The 20002-nt window shown below is 52.0% G+C and overlaps 8 protein-coding genes across 8 annotated transcripts; 3 read left to right on the forward strand and 5 right to left on the reverse strand.

Moving 5' to 3' along the window:
• Positions 1–807: 807 nt before the first annotated feature.
• Positions 808–3072, forward strand: PtrM4_049600 (Fungal-trans multi-domain protein; the record flags this gene model as incomplete). The annotated part of the gene is made up of 5 exons (XM_066104823.1): positions 808–928; positions 990–1344; positions 1428–2766; positions 2815–2857; positions 2951–3072. 5 exons carry the CDS (start codon positions 808–810, stop codon positions 3070–3072), a joined length of 1980 nt encoding a protein of 659 aa, XP_065959387.1.
• Positions 3073–3267: 195 nt separating this feature from the next.
• PtrM4_049610 (dibenzothiophene desulfurization enzyme A) lies at positions 3268–5055 on the reverse strand (the record flags this gene model as incomplete). Its single annotated transcript, XM_001936769.1, has 6 exons — positions 3268–3492; positions 3542–4276; positions 4320–4379; positions 4426–4438; positions 4495–4840; positions 4944–5055. 6 exons carry the CDS (start codon positions 5053–5055, stop codon positions 3268–3270), a joined length of 1491 nt encoding a protein of 496 aa, XP_001936804.1.
• A 513-nt stretch (positions 5056–5568) lies between these two features.
• Positions 5569–6948, forward strand: PtrM4_049620 (Qor, NADPH:quinone reductase and related Zn-dependent oxidoreductase; the record flags this gene model as incomplete). The annotated part of the gene is made up of 2 exons (XM_001936770.2): positions 5569–5837; positions 5892–6948. The coding sequence occupies 2 exons, from the start codon at positions 5569–5571 to the stop codon at positions 6946–6948; spliced, it is 1326 nt and encodes a 441-aa protein (XP_001936805.2).
• A 315-nt stretch (positions 6949–7263) lies between these two features.
• On the reverse strand, positions 7264–8891 carry PtrM4_049630 (MFS-1 multi-domain protein; the record flags this gene model as incomplete). Its single annotated transcript, XM_066104824.1, has 6 exons — positions 7264–7271; positions 7428–7805; positions 7863–8343; positions 8427–8457; positions 8515–8743; positions 8816–8891. The coding sequence occupies 6 exons, from the start codon at positions 8889–8891 to the stop codon at positions 7264–7266; spliced, it is 1203 nt and encodes a 400-aa protein (XP_065959388.1).
• An 870-nt stretch (positions 8892–9761) lies between these two features.
• Positions 9762–11686, reverse strand: PtrM4_049640 (Pyr-redox-3 multi-domain protein; the record flags this gene model as incomplete). Its single annotated transcript, XM_066104825.1, has 2 exons — positions 9762–11315; positions 11366–11686. The coding sequence occupies 2 exons, from the start codon at positions 11684–11686 to the stop codon at positions 9762–9764; spliced, it is 1875 nt and encodes a 624-aa protein (XP_065959389.1).
• A 950-nt stretch (positions 11687–12636) lies between these two features.
• Positions 12637–14289, reverse strand: PtrM4_049650 (uncharacterized protein; the record flags this gene model as incomplete). Its single annotated transcript, XM_066104826.1, has 1 exon — positions 12637–14289. One exon carries the CDS (start codon positions 14287–14289, stop codon positions 12637–12639), a length of 1653 nt encoding a protein of 550 aa, XP_065959390.1.
• Positions 14290–16024: 1735 nt separating this feature from the next.
• Positions 16025–17911, forward strand: PtrM4_049660 (PitA, Phosphate-sulfate permease; the record flags this gene model as incomplete). The annotated part of the gene is made up of 3 exons (XM_001936773.1): positions 16025–16106; positions 16157–17602; positions 17658–17911. The coding sequence occupies 3 exons, from the start codon at positions 16025–16027 to the stop codon at positions 17909–17911; spliced, it is 1782 nt and encodes a 593-aa protein (XP_001936808.1).
• A 466-nt stretch (positions 17912–18377) lies between these two features.
• Positions 18378–19849, reverse strand: PtrM4_049670 (RRM-6 domain containing protein; the record flags this gene model as incomplete). Its single annotated transcript, XM_066104827.1, has 2 exons — positions 18378–19519; positions 19570–19849. 2 exons carry the CDS (start codon positions 19847–19849, stop codon positions 18378–18380), a joined length of 1422 nt encoding a protein of 473 aa, XP_065959391.1.
• Between the last annotated feature and the right edge of the window lie 153 nt (positions 19850–20002).

Raw genomic sequence — 20002 nt, forward strand, 5'->3', positions numbered from 1 at the left:
CTATAGACTGTGGGTCGGTCGTACGTATTGATGAGGGGGTGATATTGTGGGCGCAATGTGATTTTCATATGCTAGCAAGGAGAGGTAGAGCTATGTGGGTGGTGGTTGGATCCATGCAGCGTAGATTTGTGGTGATTGGGGTAACAAAGAGGGGCGAGTGAAAGGGCGTAGGAGCAGCCACTGCGATAGTGCGTGAAAGAGTATGACAATGGGATAAAGCAGAGAATAACGGATCAACAGGAACGTGACCAGGTGTCATTTGGAAGACAATGACTTGGATAAGCAGTGCATATAGTATAGCGGTTCTACGATAGCATAGAGCATGTATGTGATGAGACGAATACGCCGTATAGAAACATGGTGAGAAACGTCAGAAACGAGGGCAAATAGGGCGCCACACGTTGGCGTAGGCTGTGGACATGATGTGTATTGAGAAGTCGCGTTGCCTTGGTTTAGCTATAAGTTGAGAAGGCATAATCCCGGAGACGAGGCGACGATCCAATCTGCCAACCTGTTGTCCAACAGTGGCACCAAAGCTCGCTCAGTCTTGAAAATTGGCGGCACAAGACAGATGGGTATCAAAGCGAAGAGACAGGACAAACAAAGACATTGTGAAGATGATGAAAGATTGAAGCAGAGACAAAAGGTGGTGTCGGACGCTCGGGCGATGTTACTCGGCAAGTGGTGCGGGCGCTAGTGGGCTGGCAGGCACGGGATTCAAAGAGCAGATCGAGGCGGAAGTCGCGACCAGGGGCATTGTCGCAGTACAGCCCTCTTCGATGTGTTGGTAACATAATCATCGCGATAATGAGGAATCCGGTTGCGTGCGTCTCCTGTCGGTCAGCAAAGCAAAAGTGCATCCACGAAGACCGGCCACCATGCGACAGGTGCAAGCAGAGCGGGCGCGCTGAGCTTTGCGAGTTTCCAGGTGCGTGCTCACGTAACACCGTCACCGTCTCCAAGACGCCTACTCACACACGCTCCTCCAGCGCCAGGGACGAGTGCAATCCATCGCAAGCCCAAGCGACCACGGCTCTCGGAAGATGTAGGAGAGACGCCGCCCTCGAATCCTGCGAGTGCAACCAGCATAGCGCCCCATCCAAGCCGCAATGACGCACATCTGCCGAACGGCACCAATGCCGCTGCACATGCGTCGCCGAGTGCGGCATCAGCGCTGCTCGACGGCCTGGATCCGTTTGAATTGCTCACGGACGAGGTGAAGAACAGTTACCTGCGATGCTCGTACAAATGGAGCTTCCACCACACGCCGACGTTGCTGCGGCGGATCCGCGACCGAACGCTGGAGCCGTGGATGGTGTGGGCGATACTCGCACTTGCCATTAGGTAAGTTACTGTAGTTATGCCTCCTCACGACGGCGCCTGCCCTGCCTGAGGAAGACACTGAGCTAGTCGACTAACGCGCGCAGATTCGTGCAAGAGCCGCCCGCGCCGTTTAGTACACAGACGGAGGCCAGCAATGCCTACGCCGCCCATGCCCGTCAGATCCTGCAGCAGGACCTGGAGACTCCCTCCATCAGCCGAGTGCAAGCGCTGTTGATGCTGACGGGCCATGACTGGGGCGCTGGAAACGGAAGGAGAGCGTGGATCTACCTGGGCATGGCCATTCGTCTGGTCGAGGTCATGGACCTGACGCGCGAGACGGGCATACCGCGTAATCGCGTGCCTACGCGTGAGGAGTTCATCGAGGCCGAGGTGCGTCGCCGCACTGCCTGGACCTGCTTCCTGATGGACTCGCTCCTCAGCGGCGGCAAGGGGCGAAAGAGGTCCCTGACTGCCGCAGACATGTCCATTCAGCTGCCCTGTGAGCGTGAGGACTTTGTCTTTGGGGAACCCAAATGCACGCCCCAGCTGGACAACTCGCAGCGCATGCCCCCCGTGGCACTGCCAGTGGGCGACATTGGCATCATTGGCTACAGCATGCGCGCGGCCAATATCTGGGGCAAGGTCGCGCGTTGGGCCTGCTCGGAAGACCTGAAGAGTGAGCTGCCGTGGGCGTCGACGTCACAGTTCCAGCACCTCATCTACGAGCTCGAGGGCTGGAAGTCGTCGCTTCCCCAGCGGCTGCAGTACGACCTCTTCACCCTCCACAGCCACAATGCCGTTGAGCAAGGCCAGGCCTACTGCTACATGCACTGCATACACTTTATGAGCTACATGTTCCTCCATCGCGCCTACCTTCCCGTCCTGGGTCCACAGCAAAACGACTCGGGCCCAGAGGAGACGCCAAACTCATACAATGAGCACAGAGACATGTGGAAGCGGTGGGAGAAGTCGTCCCGCAAGGCCCTGTTCAAGGACTCGGTCATGGTGCTGGAAATGCTCGAGGAGATGCGCACATTCGGCGTCTACTTCCTGCGAGGCTTGGTGCCGTGGATCGGCTTCACCATATATACCGCCGTCGGCGCCATGCTCTACTCGTTCAACTTTCCCAGTAACGAGGACGACCCTCGGTGCCAGGAAAAGGCGCGCAAAAGCGTCATCCAGGGCTGCAACTTCCTCAAAGAGATGAAGACGCAGTGGCCCATGGCCGAAACATGGTTCGACACTATCAGACGCATGCAGGCATACTACCGCTCCATCCTAGGTCAGGACGGGCCGGCCTCACCCGAAGAGCGGCAAGCTTTGCGCCATGCTATGATTGACTACGGCGCACTACAGCCGTCGCCAGTACAGAAGCCAGCGAACTCACACCAGACCAACGACACCATCATGGCCGGCAGGTCACCATCACAACACCCCAACGACGTAAGCAGTAGCCCATCCTACCACGCTCCTCTACTAACCTACCTGCAGCGCAAACCGATGATTGCCAATATCACAAATCCACAAATCACCAGTCCTATGCCCGTGTCAACGCCGACGCCGACGCCAAACGGCTACGCAAACGGTTTCCCGTGGAACACACCGCCGGCCGTTCCACCGTTGGAAGCCGATGAAACGTTCAATCTGGATCCGTTTGACTTGACGAATGAAGAGCTGGAAGCCATGATGGTGAATGCCACACAAGACTTCTGGGCGAGTTTCCCGGGTGAGGTGGGTGTTGGATACTAGGAGAGTCGAATATAGTTCAGGAGCCAGGGGCAGTATGTGTTGCGCGTCTTTTGCATTCATTCTAATGAGTCATACCCCGAACGTAATATTTAATCCTGTTGTGACAATTGTCCGTCACCGTCTTTCATGACTCTTAATCTTTGCTTACATTCGAATTCAGTTCACAAGCCGGGGTGACGGTAGTCATTACACGATCTATTCTGGGATGATGTGGTCCTTGGCGTCAACTCCCACTTTCCATCGATAAGTCGACGCCACATGCTCGTCTAGAGGCCCTTTCTGTCCCTTGGTTGCATAAAAGTTCTCTCGATACGTGCCGCTGGGCACTGCATAGTCTTCCCAAAACATCCCACGCTTCTTCAACTCTGGAAGCAGTAGCTCCACAACATCCTTGAAAGACTGGGGAAAGAGTGCATATGCCTGTACATGCATTAGCTCCACAGCTATGCACAAAAGGGGTTTAACCTACGATGTTAAAGCCATCCACATCGGCTTCGTCCACCCATGTCTGGAATCCATCTGCCACCTGTGACGGCGTACCGACGAAAAGGGGTCCAATGCCACCAATGCTGATGTGCTCTGCCACTGTGTGTTTGGTCCATTTGGATGTACCGGGCGAGAAGCGAGCAAATCCTTCCACCGTCGAGCGCACTGCATTACTCTCAACCTGTCGCAACTCCTCTTCATCGCCGTACTTGCCCAAGTCAATCCCGGTCCAACCGCAAAAGAGTGCTAGGGCACCCTCCAATGACGCATACTTGCGATAATCTGCAAGCTTCGCCTGTGCCTCCGCTTCTGTTCTCCCTAGGATAGGGGTAGCAAGGGCGAGGAACTTGATGCTACTGCCATTTCTGCCGAACTGCGATGAAGCAATTTCCCTGATTTCAGCAATATTCTTTGCGCACACCACCGGGGCGTGCGCAGAAACAAAGATTGCTTCTGCATTTTGCGCTGCAAAGGTTTTACCTGCTTTTGAGGCGCCCGCTTGCAGGATCAATGGTGTTCGCTGAGGACTGGGCTGGCAGATATGTGGTCCGGGTACTTGGAAGTACTTGCCTTGGTGGTCTATCTGTCGAACCCGGTCTGGCACGGTGTACACTCCTTTCTTTCGATCTAGGACAACGGCGTCATCTCTCCAGGAAGACTCAAAGAGCTTGTACATCACTTTGACGTATTCCTCAGCTTGGGCGTAGCGTTCATCGTGCTTCCCAAATTAGCGACGAATCTTCAAGAGCGAGCACACTCACTGGCAACTGCTGCTTCATGCCCATATTCCTCGCAGCCGAGTCTAGATAGCTCGTCACGATCTATGATGTTATTATATGTCTCCCTGACTGATGATTGGCTGCTTACATTCCAGCCTAGTCTATCAAGAATCAGTAAATGAACGCGGTGGTAAGCAAGGGAATATTGCCAACATACCGGCCCTTGGTCAAATGGTCGACAGTTGAGAGTCGTCGAGCCAAATGATATGGCTGCTCATAAGTAGTCGACACTGTCACACCGAATCCAATGCTCTTGGTCGCTGCAGCCATTGCACTGATGACCGCCAACGGCTCGTTGACTGGCCACTGAGCACCAGATGTTATTGCCGCATCAAGATTGCCATTGTACACATCGTAGCCACCGAGAACGTCAGCTATGAATATGCCATGGACCTTGGCTTCTTCCAGCAGTTTTGCAAGGTCTACCCAATGGTCGAGGTCGTTGAACTCGTGGGAATGGTCATCGGGATGCCTCCACATCCCCGGCGACTGGTGCCCACTGCCTGTATGCCACCTCAAATTAGTTTACCAACACTGCCTGGGCGATCATCGCGCGGAGAGTACACTAATGCTGCCAGGAGGCTTTACATATTCATGTGAACTTACACATTTCCACGAAGGCATTGATGATCAATTTCTTGCCAGGCTTCCCTCTTCCACTCCTCCGCCTTCCATTCTTCGCAGCTTCACTGCCATTCTCTCGCTTCCTCTTTGCCATGGTTGGAGATTGTGGGGGTTCGGACGTTTGCTGGTAAATGTCGCCGAGACAGATGGTGGTAGGTTGAAGCGGATGGTGTGCTTTCAACCGCCTTTAACGCCATCGCTTATCTGCAACCCCAACTACATCCGAAACGGGTGAAAGCTGCCCGGCTCGCATCTTGCCAACTGTTCTCTCCGATATAGGAACTACTCCACTACTGCAGTACGTGTTGTTGGCAATACAAATCGGCCCTTCGTCGCCATCTTACCCCGCTACCGTGCCACGCCAGACTACTCCACAATTGCGACAATCCTCTTGCTCCACCCAATGTTCTCTCGCACGCACGCATGCAAATGGATCGAATGCATAGCCCTGTCTAGCTCAAAACGCGCAATGGATACCCTTTATGATGCGAAAAGGCGTTGCGTGGACTGTCGGCATTCAATCCGTATAGCATGATTTTGGCGTGGGTGTTTGTCTTTTGAACGCATTTGAATAATCTCATTCGAGTCTGGTATATCACCATTAATCATGGCATTGTCGAAGAAACGCACAAGAAGTTCTGCGGCTCGTTCGCCTACGAGATCTTTGCCTGATAAGAGGATGAAGGTACAAGACGAATTTCAGCGAAGGAAATCAGTACCACGGCCGCCTGAACGACAACATGCGTTGTTGTTGCATGCAGCTCGTCAACCATATGACCTCGCCACAAGCCATGCCACTCCAGTCATCAAGCTTGGGACTGAGCTGTTGGTCAGGGTGGAAGCCATAGGACTAAACCCAATCGATTGGAAAGCCCCGTAAGTTTTGAACGTGGCGTCACTGCTGTATCTACGTCTGCTAACATCGAAAAGTGATTTCGGTTTTGGCATCCCAACACTGCCATACATAGCAGGTCGCGAGTTTGCCGGCACCGTCATCAAAGTAGGCACTACTTCGCCCTCTCGGTTACAGCCCGGCGACCTTGTAACCGTGCCATCAACCGACTACCGTGACCTCCGCAAGGCTGCCTACCAACAATACAGCATCGCCTCCTCCTTCAACACCATCCGGATCCCACGAGACATCTCTGTAAACTCCGGCAGCATTATCGGCGTAGCCTTCGTATCCGCCGTACTCGCCCTAGGAATATGCATGGGCGTCAACTTCTCCGACATTGAAAACGGCCCCAACCTCCTCGAAACCGTCCGAAAGGTAGATCCAGAATCGCTCCCAGTGGATATTCGTCAAGAATGTCTTTCCAGCATCTCGACCACTGAACGCGCCAAGCCAGGAGATTTCCTCGTAGTCTGGGGCGGCAGCTCAACCTGCGCACATGTGGCAAAGCAACTCGCACGTCTCGCCGGCTTGAGAATCATCTCTGTGGTTGATACGGCGAAACATGGACTCCGTCTCTCGACCACGGATCGCATCCGTAGTGATCTTATCGTGGACTCGCATGACCCACAGCGCGCTATCGACATTATTCGCGCCAGCACGGGCAATACAGCGCGTTTCGGTTTCGACACCATCGGCAAGGAAACAGCCGCCCATCTCCTCAGTTCACTGGCTCATCCAAACGAAAATTCCAAACTGCCATCTCGCGCCGGTGCTAAACCTCCGACTCCGCCGTCTACTCCGCTAGATGAGAAGCCGCAGGTACTGCGCTCGCATTTGGTGGGTATGACGGGCTTGCCCAAGACGGATCTGCCAGAAGGTGTTGTACTACATAGTGTTCCGATTAAGCTTTACCACGAGGTGCCTGAAGTGGGTGAGGAGCTGAGCGCGTGGTGTGAGAGGTTGCTACTTAAGGGTCTTTTGGTGCCGCCGGATGTTGTGGGGGTTGTCAAGGGGTTGGATGGGATTAATGCGGGGTTAGATCGGATGAGGAGGAGGGAGATTAGTGGGGGGGAGATTAGTTGCTGTTCTTGATTGAGGGGCTGAAAAGTGATAGATGGGGTTTAGATGAGCGTGGGCGGTTTCTTGTGTTTCGTTAGATGTATTTAGGTTACAGTATACGAAGGTTGCATCAGTATATAACAAAATTCGCAACGCTTTTTCCATCGATTACATAGCGAACACTTGGTGCAGTATATACATTACAATCTTTCAGATCTACATTCACTAGCTTAACAGATACTTCTCTACAAGCACACCACATTATTATCCCCCACATTACCACAACCATCTCACAACTTCCCCACCCCACGCCCTCCCTCTCTCTCTCCATCCCTCTTAACAATAACCTCATCCACCTGCTCAATCGCCGTCAACTTCTCCCCAAACCCACTAATCACCACCCAAGCCGGCCAAAGCGACACCCCCCAAAGCGCAAAATTCCAATACACACCCCCCCACCTCGGCAAAAACCTTAATACTAGTAACTCCATAACTAACCGCCTGCCACGCACTCTCCGTGCCCCTAAGTAGCGCCGCATACCGAATAACCTGTTCTTCATCTTCCGCCAGATTCCCAATCACAAAGTACAAAAACAGGTAGTTCAGCTGGAACCCGACGGTTAGGAAGATGAAGACGGCGAAGGCGCGGCCAAAACCGTGCGACGCCCAGTCGTACGTGGGCTGCGAGTCGCGGAATTGCGTTACTAGGATCGTCGCCCAGAGCCACCAGGCGCCTTGTAAGATAGCGATGACGAAGAAGGAGGTGCGGGCGCGGGTTCGCAGGGCGATTGTTGTGCGGTCGAGGTAGGCGCCTAGGAGGTTGCCGCAGATTACGGCGATGATGCCGGAGAGGAAGGAGCCTAGGGCTCGGGCGCGGACGGAGAACCATACTTTTCTCTCGTTAGTAAAGGTTATCTTTTCATTTGATATGAAATGGAGATACTCACAGGCCAGATACGTAAAATACACCGCCTCAGCGAAAACCGCCTGTCCAATCCACAACAAGATCAACAAGAACTTCTTCGTACAAAACAGTCTCGCTGTCTCTTTGAGTTCAAACCATGGATCCTTGGCAATTCTCAACACCACTTTTTTGCCATCCTTTCGCTCCACCTGATCCGGTTTATTCAGGAACCATCCGACCACAGGTCCAATACACTGCAGCGCGATAAAGATGAGATACACGGTATACGTGACTTTACCAGCCTGGTCGCGGTCGGCGTTAAGGCCTAGGTTTATGGCGCCGCCGAGGATCTGGCCGGCGAGACGGTAGGTGAGCCAGTAGCCGAGTGCTTTTCCTTTATTCCAGGGTTCGGGATAGGCGATTGCGATTGCGGCTTCGGCCATCCAGAAGAGGCCCGCGGAGAGACCACAGAGAGAGGAGCCGAGGTAGATGAACCATTCTGTGCCGAAGCGGTTGTTGGTGTACTGCGTGTGAGTGTTAGAAGATAAAGATGCTGGGTAGAAAGCCGGAGATTTGGGGAGAGAGGTGGGAAGAGAAGAAGACGTACAAGAGCAGCAGCATAAGGCGCGTATCCAACCCTAAACAAAACATTAATCGACCAAACCTGGATTTGCCAGTGGAGATGGAAAACTTACGTTCCTAACATCAAAGCACCTTTGATTCCAACATACTTAACAATCACACTGCTAAAGTAACAGCTCACCACCATCAAGCAAAACGTAAGCGCATTCCCGGCATTCACCAGATGCGGTGACTGCGCGCCTCCAGCTCCTAGACTGTTCATTGCGCCCCATATTCCTGGTGCGCTGAAGTTGCATAATCCGAGAACAGTGATGTTGAAGAACGTGGATCGGTACCATCGTACTGTTTTTTTGGCAGTTAGAAAGTGTAGTTCTGGCAAAAGAACAGACGGTTCAAGACACGTAACAAACGAACCTGGATAATCGCGTCTCTGCTGAACACTAACATCGCTCGCCGACTCTACAGACGGAATCTTGTCGGTATCCGCCATGCTGATTCTGTTGCTGCCACTGGGCGTAGGAAGGTATAGCGATGCGAAAATACGTGGCAACCCTTCTCCAGAAAGAAGATAGCAACAATAAGCCTCCCTACCAACTTCAATCCCTCAAGTAACGCAGGAAAGTAAACTCTACATACAAAAGCCCACGCCTACTCTCACCTACCCATGCCCTCCCCATCATCTGTCTCGCTTCTGAAGCCAACCACAGCAACGTGCTCTAACCCGCCCAAGTGGCGTGCTTTTGCATGCGTACGCCGTCATCCCGACTACATGGATGCCGGCGCCGTGATAACCATAGCAAACGGCCCTGCCTTCCTCCGGTAATCGGGACGCATAATCCTGCGTTTGGGCGTAAAAAACGGTGTGCGATTATCCGCCGTGTTGTGTGTTGGAGATGAGGGCGGGTGAGTTTGGTTTGCTTTTCGGCCCGATTCATGCGTGTCGACAATTTGAGGTGATAGCACGCCATTTGGCGCGGGATACGCGGTACGGAGGGTCCTTTGACTCTCGGTTTCTCCACTTGTGCGTATGCAGGGCAGGGCCGTGAGATGGTAGAAGCGGGGTAGCTGGGTTTGTTGGAGTCGTTGTGGTTCGAATGGGATGAGGATGCTGTCGCTGACGGAATTCGGAGAGCACATGTTGTGATTTAAGATTCGGTGTGGTGGCTTCCGGTTTCAAAGGGTGATGGTCAGTGCGTGGAGGGGCGTTTATCTGGCATCGAGATGGGGTTGCGTGGATGAGGCTGGGTTAAGACTATGTTGACGACTACGTTGACTAAGATGAAGATATGTGTGAATCACGTGCGCACGAGGAAAGCACAACATGTAACGCGAAACTTGCAAACTACCCGATAAGGAAAGGTCATGACTTCTTCTGCGCCCCTGGAAGATCCCACCACTTCTCATGTAGATCTTTGAGGTCAACTTCTTGAGGTGGTCTCAGATACGCAGTAAGGTCTCTGGACTCATCCAGCTCTGCCTGTGTATAGCCGTTCCCAAAGTACGCGAAACGATTGAGTTTATCTTCTCGTTCATACTCCCAGTCTTCCCACCGTGGCTCACGTCTGACAATAGTAATGTGAGCTGCTGAACCTGGCCACAGCCCATGAATACGCTGACCAGGGAGGCCACCATTGTTCCATGAGGAGCAGTTATCCGTTAGCACTGTAGTGGGGAAGAAAGCGTCGCAGTAATCGATAAAATCGTCAGTCGCCTCTTTTGAGGGCCACATAGCTTTGATTCCTTGTGAAGATGCTTTGCGGAAAGCTTTGGCGAAGTATGCAAGTGCAGTTTCGACAGCTTGCGGAACGGTACCGGAGGGTCCTGTAGCATGGGGACCAGCCAGAAAGAAGAGATTCGGGAAACCGGGGGTTGCTATTCCCATGTACGTATATGGGAAGCCCCATTGACCATCGGGTTTCCAAGATTTGTTCAAATCCTCCCCGTGCGCCTTGATAGGGAAAGGAGGAACGAGGTCTGTGTTTGCACCTGTAGCACATAGTATGGCATCAAAGTCGAAATTCTTCCCATCTACTGTCTCTATACCGGTCTGTGTGAAGCGTTTGATGGGAGTTTTGACAAGCTGCACATTGTCTTCTGTTAGTGACTCCAGGTAGCCTGGACCAGGTGTCAAGCGCCTGCAATGTGGCGAGAACGATGGTATAAGCCCATCAAGAAGTTCTGGTTTCTTTGCTGAGCGCTTTTTCATGACTTCGGTAAATTGCTCCGTTATCCCAGCGTTTTCCTCGGAACCGCGTACCATGGCGCGAAAGCCTCTCCAGTACCTGTCTTCAAGCTCTTTACGGAAATTGAGGTACGTCTGTGGATCTTGAAACGATTTTCGCTGTTCTTCGGGATAAGGCTGAGGTTCGAAAGTTCGTTCATCGCCCGCCCACGATGTTGCAATCCATGTGGGATTCCGTACAAAGTGCGTGACTTGTTTGGATACTAGCTGCAGGTTTGGGACCACCTGAATTCCGCTTGCACCATTTCCGATAACGGCGACTTTCTTGCCTCTTGGATCGAATGAAGGATCCCAATTTGATGTATGTCTCAAATGGCCTTGAAACTCGTCCAGACCCGGATAGTCGGGCAACTTCCAAGCATTGAATCGTCCGATTGCGGTGATGACAAAATCAAAGCTCTCAGTAGTCACCTTCTCTTTCTCCAGATCCTGTACCTTCAAACTCCATTGGGAACTTGCGCCATCCCATTCAGCTTCGTCTACACGATGCCGTAATTTGATGTACTTGTACACATCATGTTTCCTAGCTTGAGCTTGCCAATAGTCTCGAATCTCAGCCCCTTGTGCAAAGATTTCGGACCATTGGGTGTTTGGCGAAAATGTTGATTGGTAGACGTGAGCAGGTATATCACATCGCACACCTGGATAGTTATTTTCCAGCCATGTCCCGCTCTGAGGTTACGTTAGACAAAGTTGAAAAAGCAGGGCATTGGGAAACTTACCACATCGCTATTCTTCTCGAAGATGGTCAATTTGAGTCCTGGAACTTTGGCTGGTAGTATAATGCCGGCACTGATGCCGGAAAGTCCAGCGCCAATGACGGCAACCTTGATCTCTCGCACATTGTCGATGTAGCGATTTGGATCGATCTGGAATTTGGAAACCGGGTATGGTATGTTCAGATTGGGATGATTGTTCACATTCTGCTTCTCTGCTGGCGGTGTGAGGTGTCCAGTGAGTTGCGCGACGCGTTGCTTAGAGGTTGCTGTCTTTGCTTCTGGCGTGACTTTGTCCGCAGCGGGGATTACCGGATTTGGGGACATTACGTAATCAAGAGTCTAGTGAACTGGTATGAGCTGCTTTGATGTCTTCCAAACATTCCTGAACTATGCAATCCTCTTGAATCCATCTATTAAAGTATGTCTACATACGAAACTATCCACTGTATCTTGGCAGGCTCGTGACATGATCTTTGCTGTGCCGCTATCGGATTTCGGGCGACTGTCATGCATAGACACGCAAGCACGTCTTCTCCCCACTTCGTGACGGAATGGCCAGATAAGGAGTACCAGACTCCTCTGTCCGCCTGCCAGCAGAAGCTTGATGCCGTGTTTGGCCTCTCCAATGACACGTTGGAGCGTGTGCAAGCCTGAAGTAGTATAGTGCACGCGGATAGAAATGTCTCCAAGAGCTCTCCAGTGCCAACTACATGTGCACGCTCACCAATTAGTGTCATCGACACCTATTGTTGTGCTCGATCCTATATTGGCGCGACAAAGCACGAAATTCAAGACGCGATCGCGATGAGAGAGGTCTCAATCGTGCATTATGAAGTTTACAGTAAGGCTTGGTGATCCTCAAGGTGGCCAGTGGGAAACAAACCGGAAGTCGGCACACTGGCGCCTGGGGAGAACAAGGGGCTACATGGGCTGCCCTGGACGACATAGCTTTTGTGCTGGCCATCGCATATAAAGGCGGATACCCGTACGTTGTTGCGAGACTTTAACAGATATCGTGGTGTAGTTGTCGACTTCCCCAGGGCTCGGTGCTCTTGCGGTGTACGTAAGTTAACTAGTTATCCTTGCGTCGTTCCGAAGTTCCGAATCAGCGCCCACCACGCACAATCGGCTTTGTTCAACCCCTCAAACTGTTAACATGATCCATGGGCGAGCGGCGCACACGGGCGAGCGGCGCACCCCACCAACTTTTGCAACTTTAAAGCGATGCATCTCAACAACGCGATAATATTATTGCTAGATATTGATACAGTAGATTACTCTATATTAATAGTATCAGTCTTGCATGTGCGCGAGTTGTGCCCAGTCTCCTTGCACCTAGTGCAGCGCCTTTGAGCCCGCTGGCTGAGGCCTGATCGCGCTCCTCCTTGACGCTCTTCATGAGCAATCTGCTGGTCAGCCTCATTTTGAGCCAGTATATCCTCTCCAGCTCCCTTTGTGAGTACTCCATGCTTCTGTATACGCCTTTTAGAGCGCCGCCTACGCTCTGAGGCTGCGCTATTGGCCTTCTCAAGACTAGAGATCCGATCGCGCATCAGCTCAGCAGAGAGCATCATCACCTCGGCGCCCTTCTTTAGCTGGTCAATCGCCATAATAATTGAAGCTGGTGATGAGCTCTTGTGCTGGCGCACGCGCTCACGTATTAGGCTTGACTGAGCCTCAAGCTCACGCGCGTTGCTCGGCGTTTGAGCTACCCAGGGAGCCTCTGGCAGAGCTGCTGGAGGAGTAGGTGTACGCAGTTGTACATCTACCTTTGATAGAACAGCCTCTGGTTGTAGAGGAACAAGGCCTGCGCCGCGGAAGGCTGAGCAGATATTGGCTGGCGTGAACGCTTGATCAAATGCTGCCTTGAACGCTGGCAGAAACTCTAGCTTGGTGATGTGGTTGATGTGGTTGCGCATAAGGCTCTCCACCTCACGGCTGTACGCGCGCTTCAATGGCGAGAAGCAGCCAACATCAAGTGGCTGGAGTAGGTGAGATGAGTGAGGAGGCATACAGAGCGTATGGATATTGTTCTCCTTGCAGAGCTCCTGGAACTCTAGAGATTGGTGGCTCTTATGGCCATCAATAATAAGCAGGCGACGCGCGCCTACACTACGAGCCTGCGTGTGAGCGTTGAAGTGCTTTAGCCACTCAACTCCAAGCTCATTATTCGTCCAGCCATTATCGCTGACTGCGATCGCCCAGTCGCGTGGGATCTCAGCTTCCTTATACCAGGCTGATAGGTGGTACTGGCCAGCGAAGATGAGGAACGGTGGGACTGACCAGCCAGCAGCGCTGATAGCAGCGATCAGCGTTACCCACTCGCGATTGCCTGGCTGAATACTCTTCGGCCTGCCTCTCCTCTCTGCTCCTGTTATAACTAGCTGCGTTGTAATCTTGCCCATCATAAAGCCAGCTTCATCAAAGTTGTAGACGTCCTCATCGCAGATACCTAGCTCAGCCTTTGTCTCTTCTACAAGCTTAAACCACCTCTTTATTAATGTTGCATCCTCACAAAGAGCTCTCTGCCTATCGTACGCTTGGTTGAAACACGTCCGAAGACTGTCTGTACGCTTAACAAAGGTAGATGGCCAGTTGACTCCAACCTGCTCTCCACCACGCGCAGCCAGCAGCTTATCAGCCATATCACGTACAGCTGTGTAGGTAGGCGCAAATCCACGCAGATCTAGCTGAAGTATATAGCTAATAATCACCTCCTCTTCTCTCTGGGTAAGCTTCCTTGAGTTGGGCGGGCAATCGCGTCGGGCAGGTATACCAGCGCGTCGGCGGCGGAGCGTTGTTTCGGCTACGTTGTAGACTACTGCAGCAGTACGGGTACCTTGGATCTGGTGCGCATTAATAGATGAGATAGCAAGCTGAATATCTGCTTCATTTGATAGTAATTGAGTAGCGCTGCGTTGAGCCATTGTAGATTAAGATCAGTAAGGTGAGTAAAGTTGGTGGGGTGCGCCGCTCGCCCGTGTGCGCCGCTCGCCCATGGATCATGTTACACGTTTATTAACATTGATATATGGTATGCGACTTCCTCTTACTAGGACACATCTATCCATTCCCGCGGCGATAACTTGCCATGGAGGAACATGTCTTGCGGGATGACCTGCGCGTCTCCCGGGAAAAAGGAGGATATAGAGTTCTATGCTGACGCGCTAGAGTCTCGAACAACGAGGAGCCTTGTCGCTGTTCAGAGCCGATCATCAATCGCGAGGCAGATGCGCCTTCGAAGTTGAAGAACAGCTGGCGTTGACGAAGTTTGGAAATGCCCATAGCAAGTTCCTCGGATATGGGTCGTGTAGCACATCCCGAGGCTAAACCGGCTCGTTGCTCGTTACATTCACTAATGGCCAGGTCTCCCAACTGGCGCTGAACCTTCCGTCTAGACACCGGCCCTCTTACGGTCCCTGTGCTTTAGGCTGACAGGATCTTGAAGGCACCTTGCTCAGAATCTCACTCGTTCTTCTGCGCAATGTCGAGATCGAATCAATTCAGCACGACTGCGACCAGTATTGCGACTAGTTGCGGCATTATCTTTGATCATCCACTTGGAGCTTCCTTGCCAAGGGACCAACAGCGGTAATTCTACGGCAAGCGTAGGCGCTCTGAAACTTCCATGTCTTGACGCCTTGTCGTGGACATGTCCCTCAATTGCGACTGGATTTCCGAACAACGGGCAAAAACTCGGCCGGACAGTCCAGACAGTGCGACCTGCCAATCTCGGAACGCGTACCAAGCAGCTGTCTTAAGCTTTTAGCCGTTTTTGCATGTGGCGACATGAGCTGAGGTGCGTATTGGTATGCTACCGGTATGTTGGATGGCATCTTACCAAGCACTTGGAACGAGTGATTTCTTCATTTTGATCTGTGGGCATTCGGCATCGTAGGGCTGCAGTATCAATGAGCGGACGGATACCCAAGCTCAGCATTGGTTAGAAGACATAGCCACAATGTTTGTCATGTCGAATGCAATGTTGACATTTAATGCTCAGCGCTAGAAATCTTTCCTGGCACACAAATCGAAGGGCGGGCTACCATTACACGTGGGGAGCGGGTAGGGGAACATGAGCTTGGTGAGTTTGAGGTTTTGACCATGAGACGTCTCGTAGGCTTCATTGAGCCCACGTTCTGTATCTATTCCTCTCATTGGTTAGCTCATTGACACTCAGCTTCTCCGCCGTACCGCCAAGCTATAGCCAAGATTCACCGAAGAGACGTAGAAAACGTTGGCACCGGCTTGATATCTCTTTGGAGATATTACAGGTTACCAAGTCCTTCGCTTAATGCCGTTGACATTGTTAGTTTTGGCCAATACTTCTATGTACACCCTCCACGTGCGCCCTACTCTACCAATAGCATAGCTGTGTTCAACTCACGTTCTCTTGGCGTGTGCTCTCACGTTGCGCACTCTGAGTGGCGGCGGAGCTTCGCTGCAGCTACCTGGCATAGAATGACATTCCATGGATATAGTCCATTTTTCGACATGTCTGGACGCGGATCGTCAATACGGGGCGGAATCATCACAGATGCCTGTCATGAGATTTCCATATATATACGTCTGACACATCCCCCCTTGGATATCATCCCAGCTTTACATCAGTTCAAAATCCCTTACTTCTCAGGAGCGCAGCTGTCCTAAGAGAAGATCAGGATGGCGCGTCTCACGCAGTACAATTATGTGTTCGCTATTGGCACCTTTTTTGCCATGCTAGATGCATACAACAACGGTGCTAGTACGTACCCATTCCGAGAACTTCTATGCTACAATGCTAACAAGTTGCAGACGATGTCGCAAACGCATGGGCTACCTCCGTCTCCTCACGCTCCGTCTCCTACCGCCAGGCCATGATCCTCGGTACGATCTTCGAGATGGTGGGCGCCATCACCGTCGGCGCCCGAACTGCTGATACCATCAAGAACGGAATTATTCCCACCAGCGCTTTCAAGGGCGATGCCGGTGTTCAAATGCTGGCTTTTACGTGCGCCCTCGCTGGTGCATCCCTGTGGGTCATGTGGTGCACCAAACATTCCGCTCACGTCTCCTCATCGTACTCGCTCATTTCCTCTGTCGCTGGCGTCGGTGTTGCAGTCGCAGGTGCTTCCAACGTCCAATGGGGATGGAATAAGGGCAAGGGTCTCGGTGCTATTTTCGCTGGTCTTGGAATGGCCCCCGCCGCTTCCGCATGCTTCGGGGCTATCATCTACATGTTGATCAAGCTGACGGTTCATCTCCGCAAAAACCCCATTCCTTGGGCCATCTGGACCGCACCCTTTTTCTTCCTCGTCGCCGGAACCGTCTGCACACTTTCGATCGTCTACAAGGGGTCACCTAATCTCGGTCTAAACAAGAAGCCAGCATGGTATGTCGCTGCCGTTACCCTTTCGTGTGGTTTCGGTCTCGCCTTTCTGTCATTTGTGTTCTTCGTTCCCTACCTGTACGCCAAGGTTGTGAAGCGCGACGCCACTGTACGTTGGTACCATGTCATTCAAGGACCGCTTCTGTTCAAACGCCCCGCTCAAGACAATGTCGACGCTGCCGTTGTCCCCGACTACGCTGTTGTACAGGATGACGATGAAATAAAGCCCGAGCACAGCAGCGACTCAGACATTGGCATTGCTACCGAGACTGAGAAGGGGGTCGTAGTCGAGGAGCATCGCCAGCTCAGTTACAAGGAACTTGTCGCACAAGGCCAGGAACGCTTTCACGCCAAGCTCAGGTCTAAAAATGATCTTCTCGGCTGGGCAATGCGCTATCTCCACGAGAACAAGATCCAGACTGGCGAGATCTATGAGAAGAAGAACATGGTCATCACACTGAAACGTATTCCCGCCATGCTGTTGGTCGGCTGCCTTTATGGTCTCAACTACGACATTCACGCTGCTCAGACTGGTATCCATGGTACTCCCGAAGGTAAACGCATGGAGCGTGTTTACGCCCACGCTAAGAAGTATCCCAACGAGGTCGAGCACACCTATTCTTTTGTTCAGGTTCTCACTGCCTGTACTGCCTCCTTCGCTCACGGTGCCAATGATATTGGTAACGCTGTTGGACCCTGGGCCGTCATCTACAGTGCCTGGAACACGGGAAATGCTGCGCAGTCAAAAGCACCTGTTCCGCTCTGGCAACTTGCTGTTCTCTCGGCAACCCTATCTCTTGGTCTCATCACCTACGGCTACAACATCATGAAGGTCATGGGCAACAAAATTACCTACCACTCTCCTAGCAGAGGTACGTCACCGCATTCATCTGCATATAATATCTTACATATACTAACTCGCAACAGGTTGCTCCATGGAAATGGGTGCCGCGCTTACCGTCCTCATCTTCTCGCAATACTCCCTCCCCGTTTCAACATCCATGTGCATCACCGGCGCCACCGTCGGAGTCGGTCTCTGCAACGGTACCTACAAGGCTGTCAACTGGCAGCGAGTTGGTCTCTTGGTGTTTTCTTGGATCATGACTATTCCTATTGCTGGTACAATCGGTGGTCTCTCTATGGGCATTATTCTTAATGCGCCTCACTTCAACACGGCTTAGGTTGCTGCAACTGCTATGATATCTCTTTTTTTCTTGGCATTAGAACGAAAAATTAGCCAATACGCACTTGCATAGAAATTGCACTCTTCATCGGTACCGACTCCAATTTTCGTATGTTTTGTTTAGTTCGGTTGGTGCATTGAGCATCAATGTCAGTATAGACTGTGACCGCAATTGTTTTCCGCCTCGGCTTTTAATAAATTTTATACACATTCATCTTGAAACAAGGGGCATGCTTTATCCAACGGTGCTGCTCAGTTGTCCTTGCTTGGCCTACGTGTGATATTCTAGATACAATTCGTACGAGCATCCCTATATCAACGCATAAATAGCCTTCACATTATGCAACCGAAAATCTCAAGATCCACCACTAAGAATACCCAGGGATGAGAACATCGCCTGAAACTCACCCAGGGATCATAGACCGCCTATGAATCAGCCCACGGATGAGAAGGCCGCTTGTAACTCAACGCAGGGATAAGGTCACATGTAACTCACTACCGAAGTCTCCACTACCTCCTCCATGTCCTCCTTCTCGATCAATCCGCCTGGAAATTGTGTCCAGAGCATCCAAATTCCTGGCCATCAGATGAGGCACGGAAGTGTACCATTCGCTCTCACAGATGACATTGGCAGTTGGATCATCATTGCCTGAAAGGTTCCATAGACCACCAAGGGGTTCTATCAGTATATCCTTCTCCTTGGGGACGGTATCGGTGACCGGCTCGCCTGTGTTTTCGTTCTCACGGATGTCGGGGTTGGAAGTATGGCCAAGAGTCGGTTTGGAGAAGTCGTCGCGGGGTGGGGTATGGAGAAGAGCGGGTTTGAAGAAGTCTCCGCGGGGGGGAGGCGGGTTAGGTACGGCGTTGACGGTCGGATCCAAGAATGCTGGGTTTGGTGGTGGGAGGCCGAAGGAGCTGTAATAGTCTTGCACGACTTTTGGCAGGTTGAGAAACCAGTTCTCGGAGGCATGAGCGTATAAGGGGTCCGGCTTTGAGGTTTTTTCGGCTGAAGGTGGCATTTGACGGGAGAATGTACCCTGTTCGATGCCGCTGAAGACTACAGGTTGCTCGTGAGAAGGCTTCTGTTCCTCTCGCTTCTTAGGCAAATCCTTCATCACTGCAGGTTCGTCTCGCTTCAGAGGCGCATCAGTCATTGCTGCAGGTTCGTCGACGCCCCCAGGAGTGACTTCTTTCGGAAGAGTGTCGACGGGCCCAATTCTGTTTACAACTTCATCACGCTTCTGGTGTGAAGCACAAGAATTGGAGGCCACATACTCAGGGCTTCCATGCATGGGTATAGGTATGCCCCTGGGTAGGTTCATCGGTCGAGAAGAAACAAATATAGGTCTTCCCATCACCGGAAGCTCTAAGCCTAAGAGAACATCCAATGCTGGTGGTTCTGATGTAGCGAACACAGCGGGACCCTTGTCTTCATGGTGAACAAATTCCATGGGTAGGTTCATGGACAGAGACGAAACAGGGGTTGACCTTCCCAGCACTGGAAACTCCGATCCTGAGAGAACGTTCAACGCCGGTAGCTCTGATGTAGTGACGACAGCGGGGCCCTTGTCTTCATCGTGAACAAATCCATTGTGGGTGCAGTTAACTAGATGGTACTGTCAACATCGGCTAATAACAGCATAGCATAAGACTTACTGCGATAATTGCCGTTTTGGGCAGGCATTAGATGAATCTGGCGACCAAGAATTGTCCCAAGATTGAGGGTTCTATGAGCGCGGTTCTTATCCTCGACCGATCCGAACATGACGTAAACGGCGGAACGAGTCCGAGTCTTTGGATTCATCGCACGGATCTGGTCTAGGATCCTGTACCCGTCGAAATACCTGCATATCGTCCTCTTGTCTGCCTGCATGTGGACATTGGTGAGGCGCAGTACCAACATGGAGGCGGAGCCTGTATGTCCCACGTACTCCATGGCGCCCTTGCTGGGATAATATCTGAGTTACTTCCTGTTGAAGAATCTATGAGAGTCGATTGGGTAGGTCTGAAATGTTGTTGTAGCGTGGACAGCGGTAAGGCTACACCTGACTTATACCCCATGGCTCGAGCTAGCGCCTTCTGGGCGAGC

The sequence above is a fragment of the Pyrenophora tritici-repentis genome, chromosome 10 (assembly GCF_003171515.1).
Source record: "Pyrenophora tritici-repentis strain M4 chromosome 10, whole genome shotgun sequence".
In the NCBI taxonomy this organism is placed as follows: domain Eukaryota; kingdom Fungi; phylum Ascomycota; class Dothideomycetes; order Pleosporales; family Pleosporaceae; genus Pyrenophora; species Pyrenophora tritici-repentis.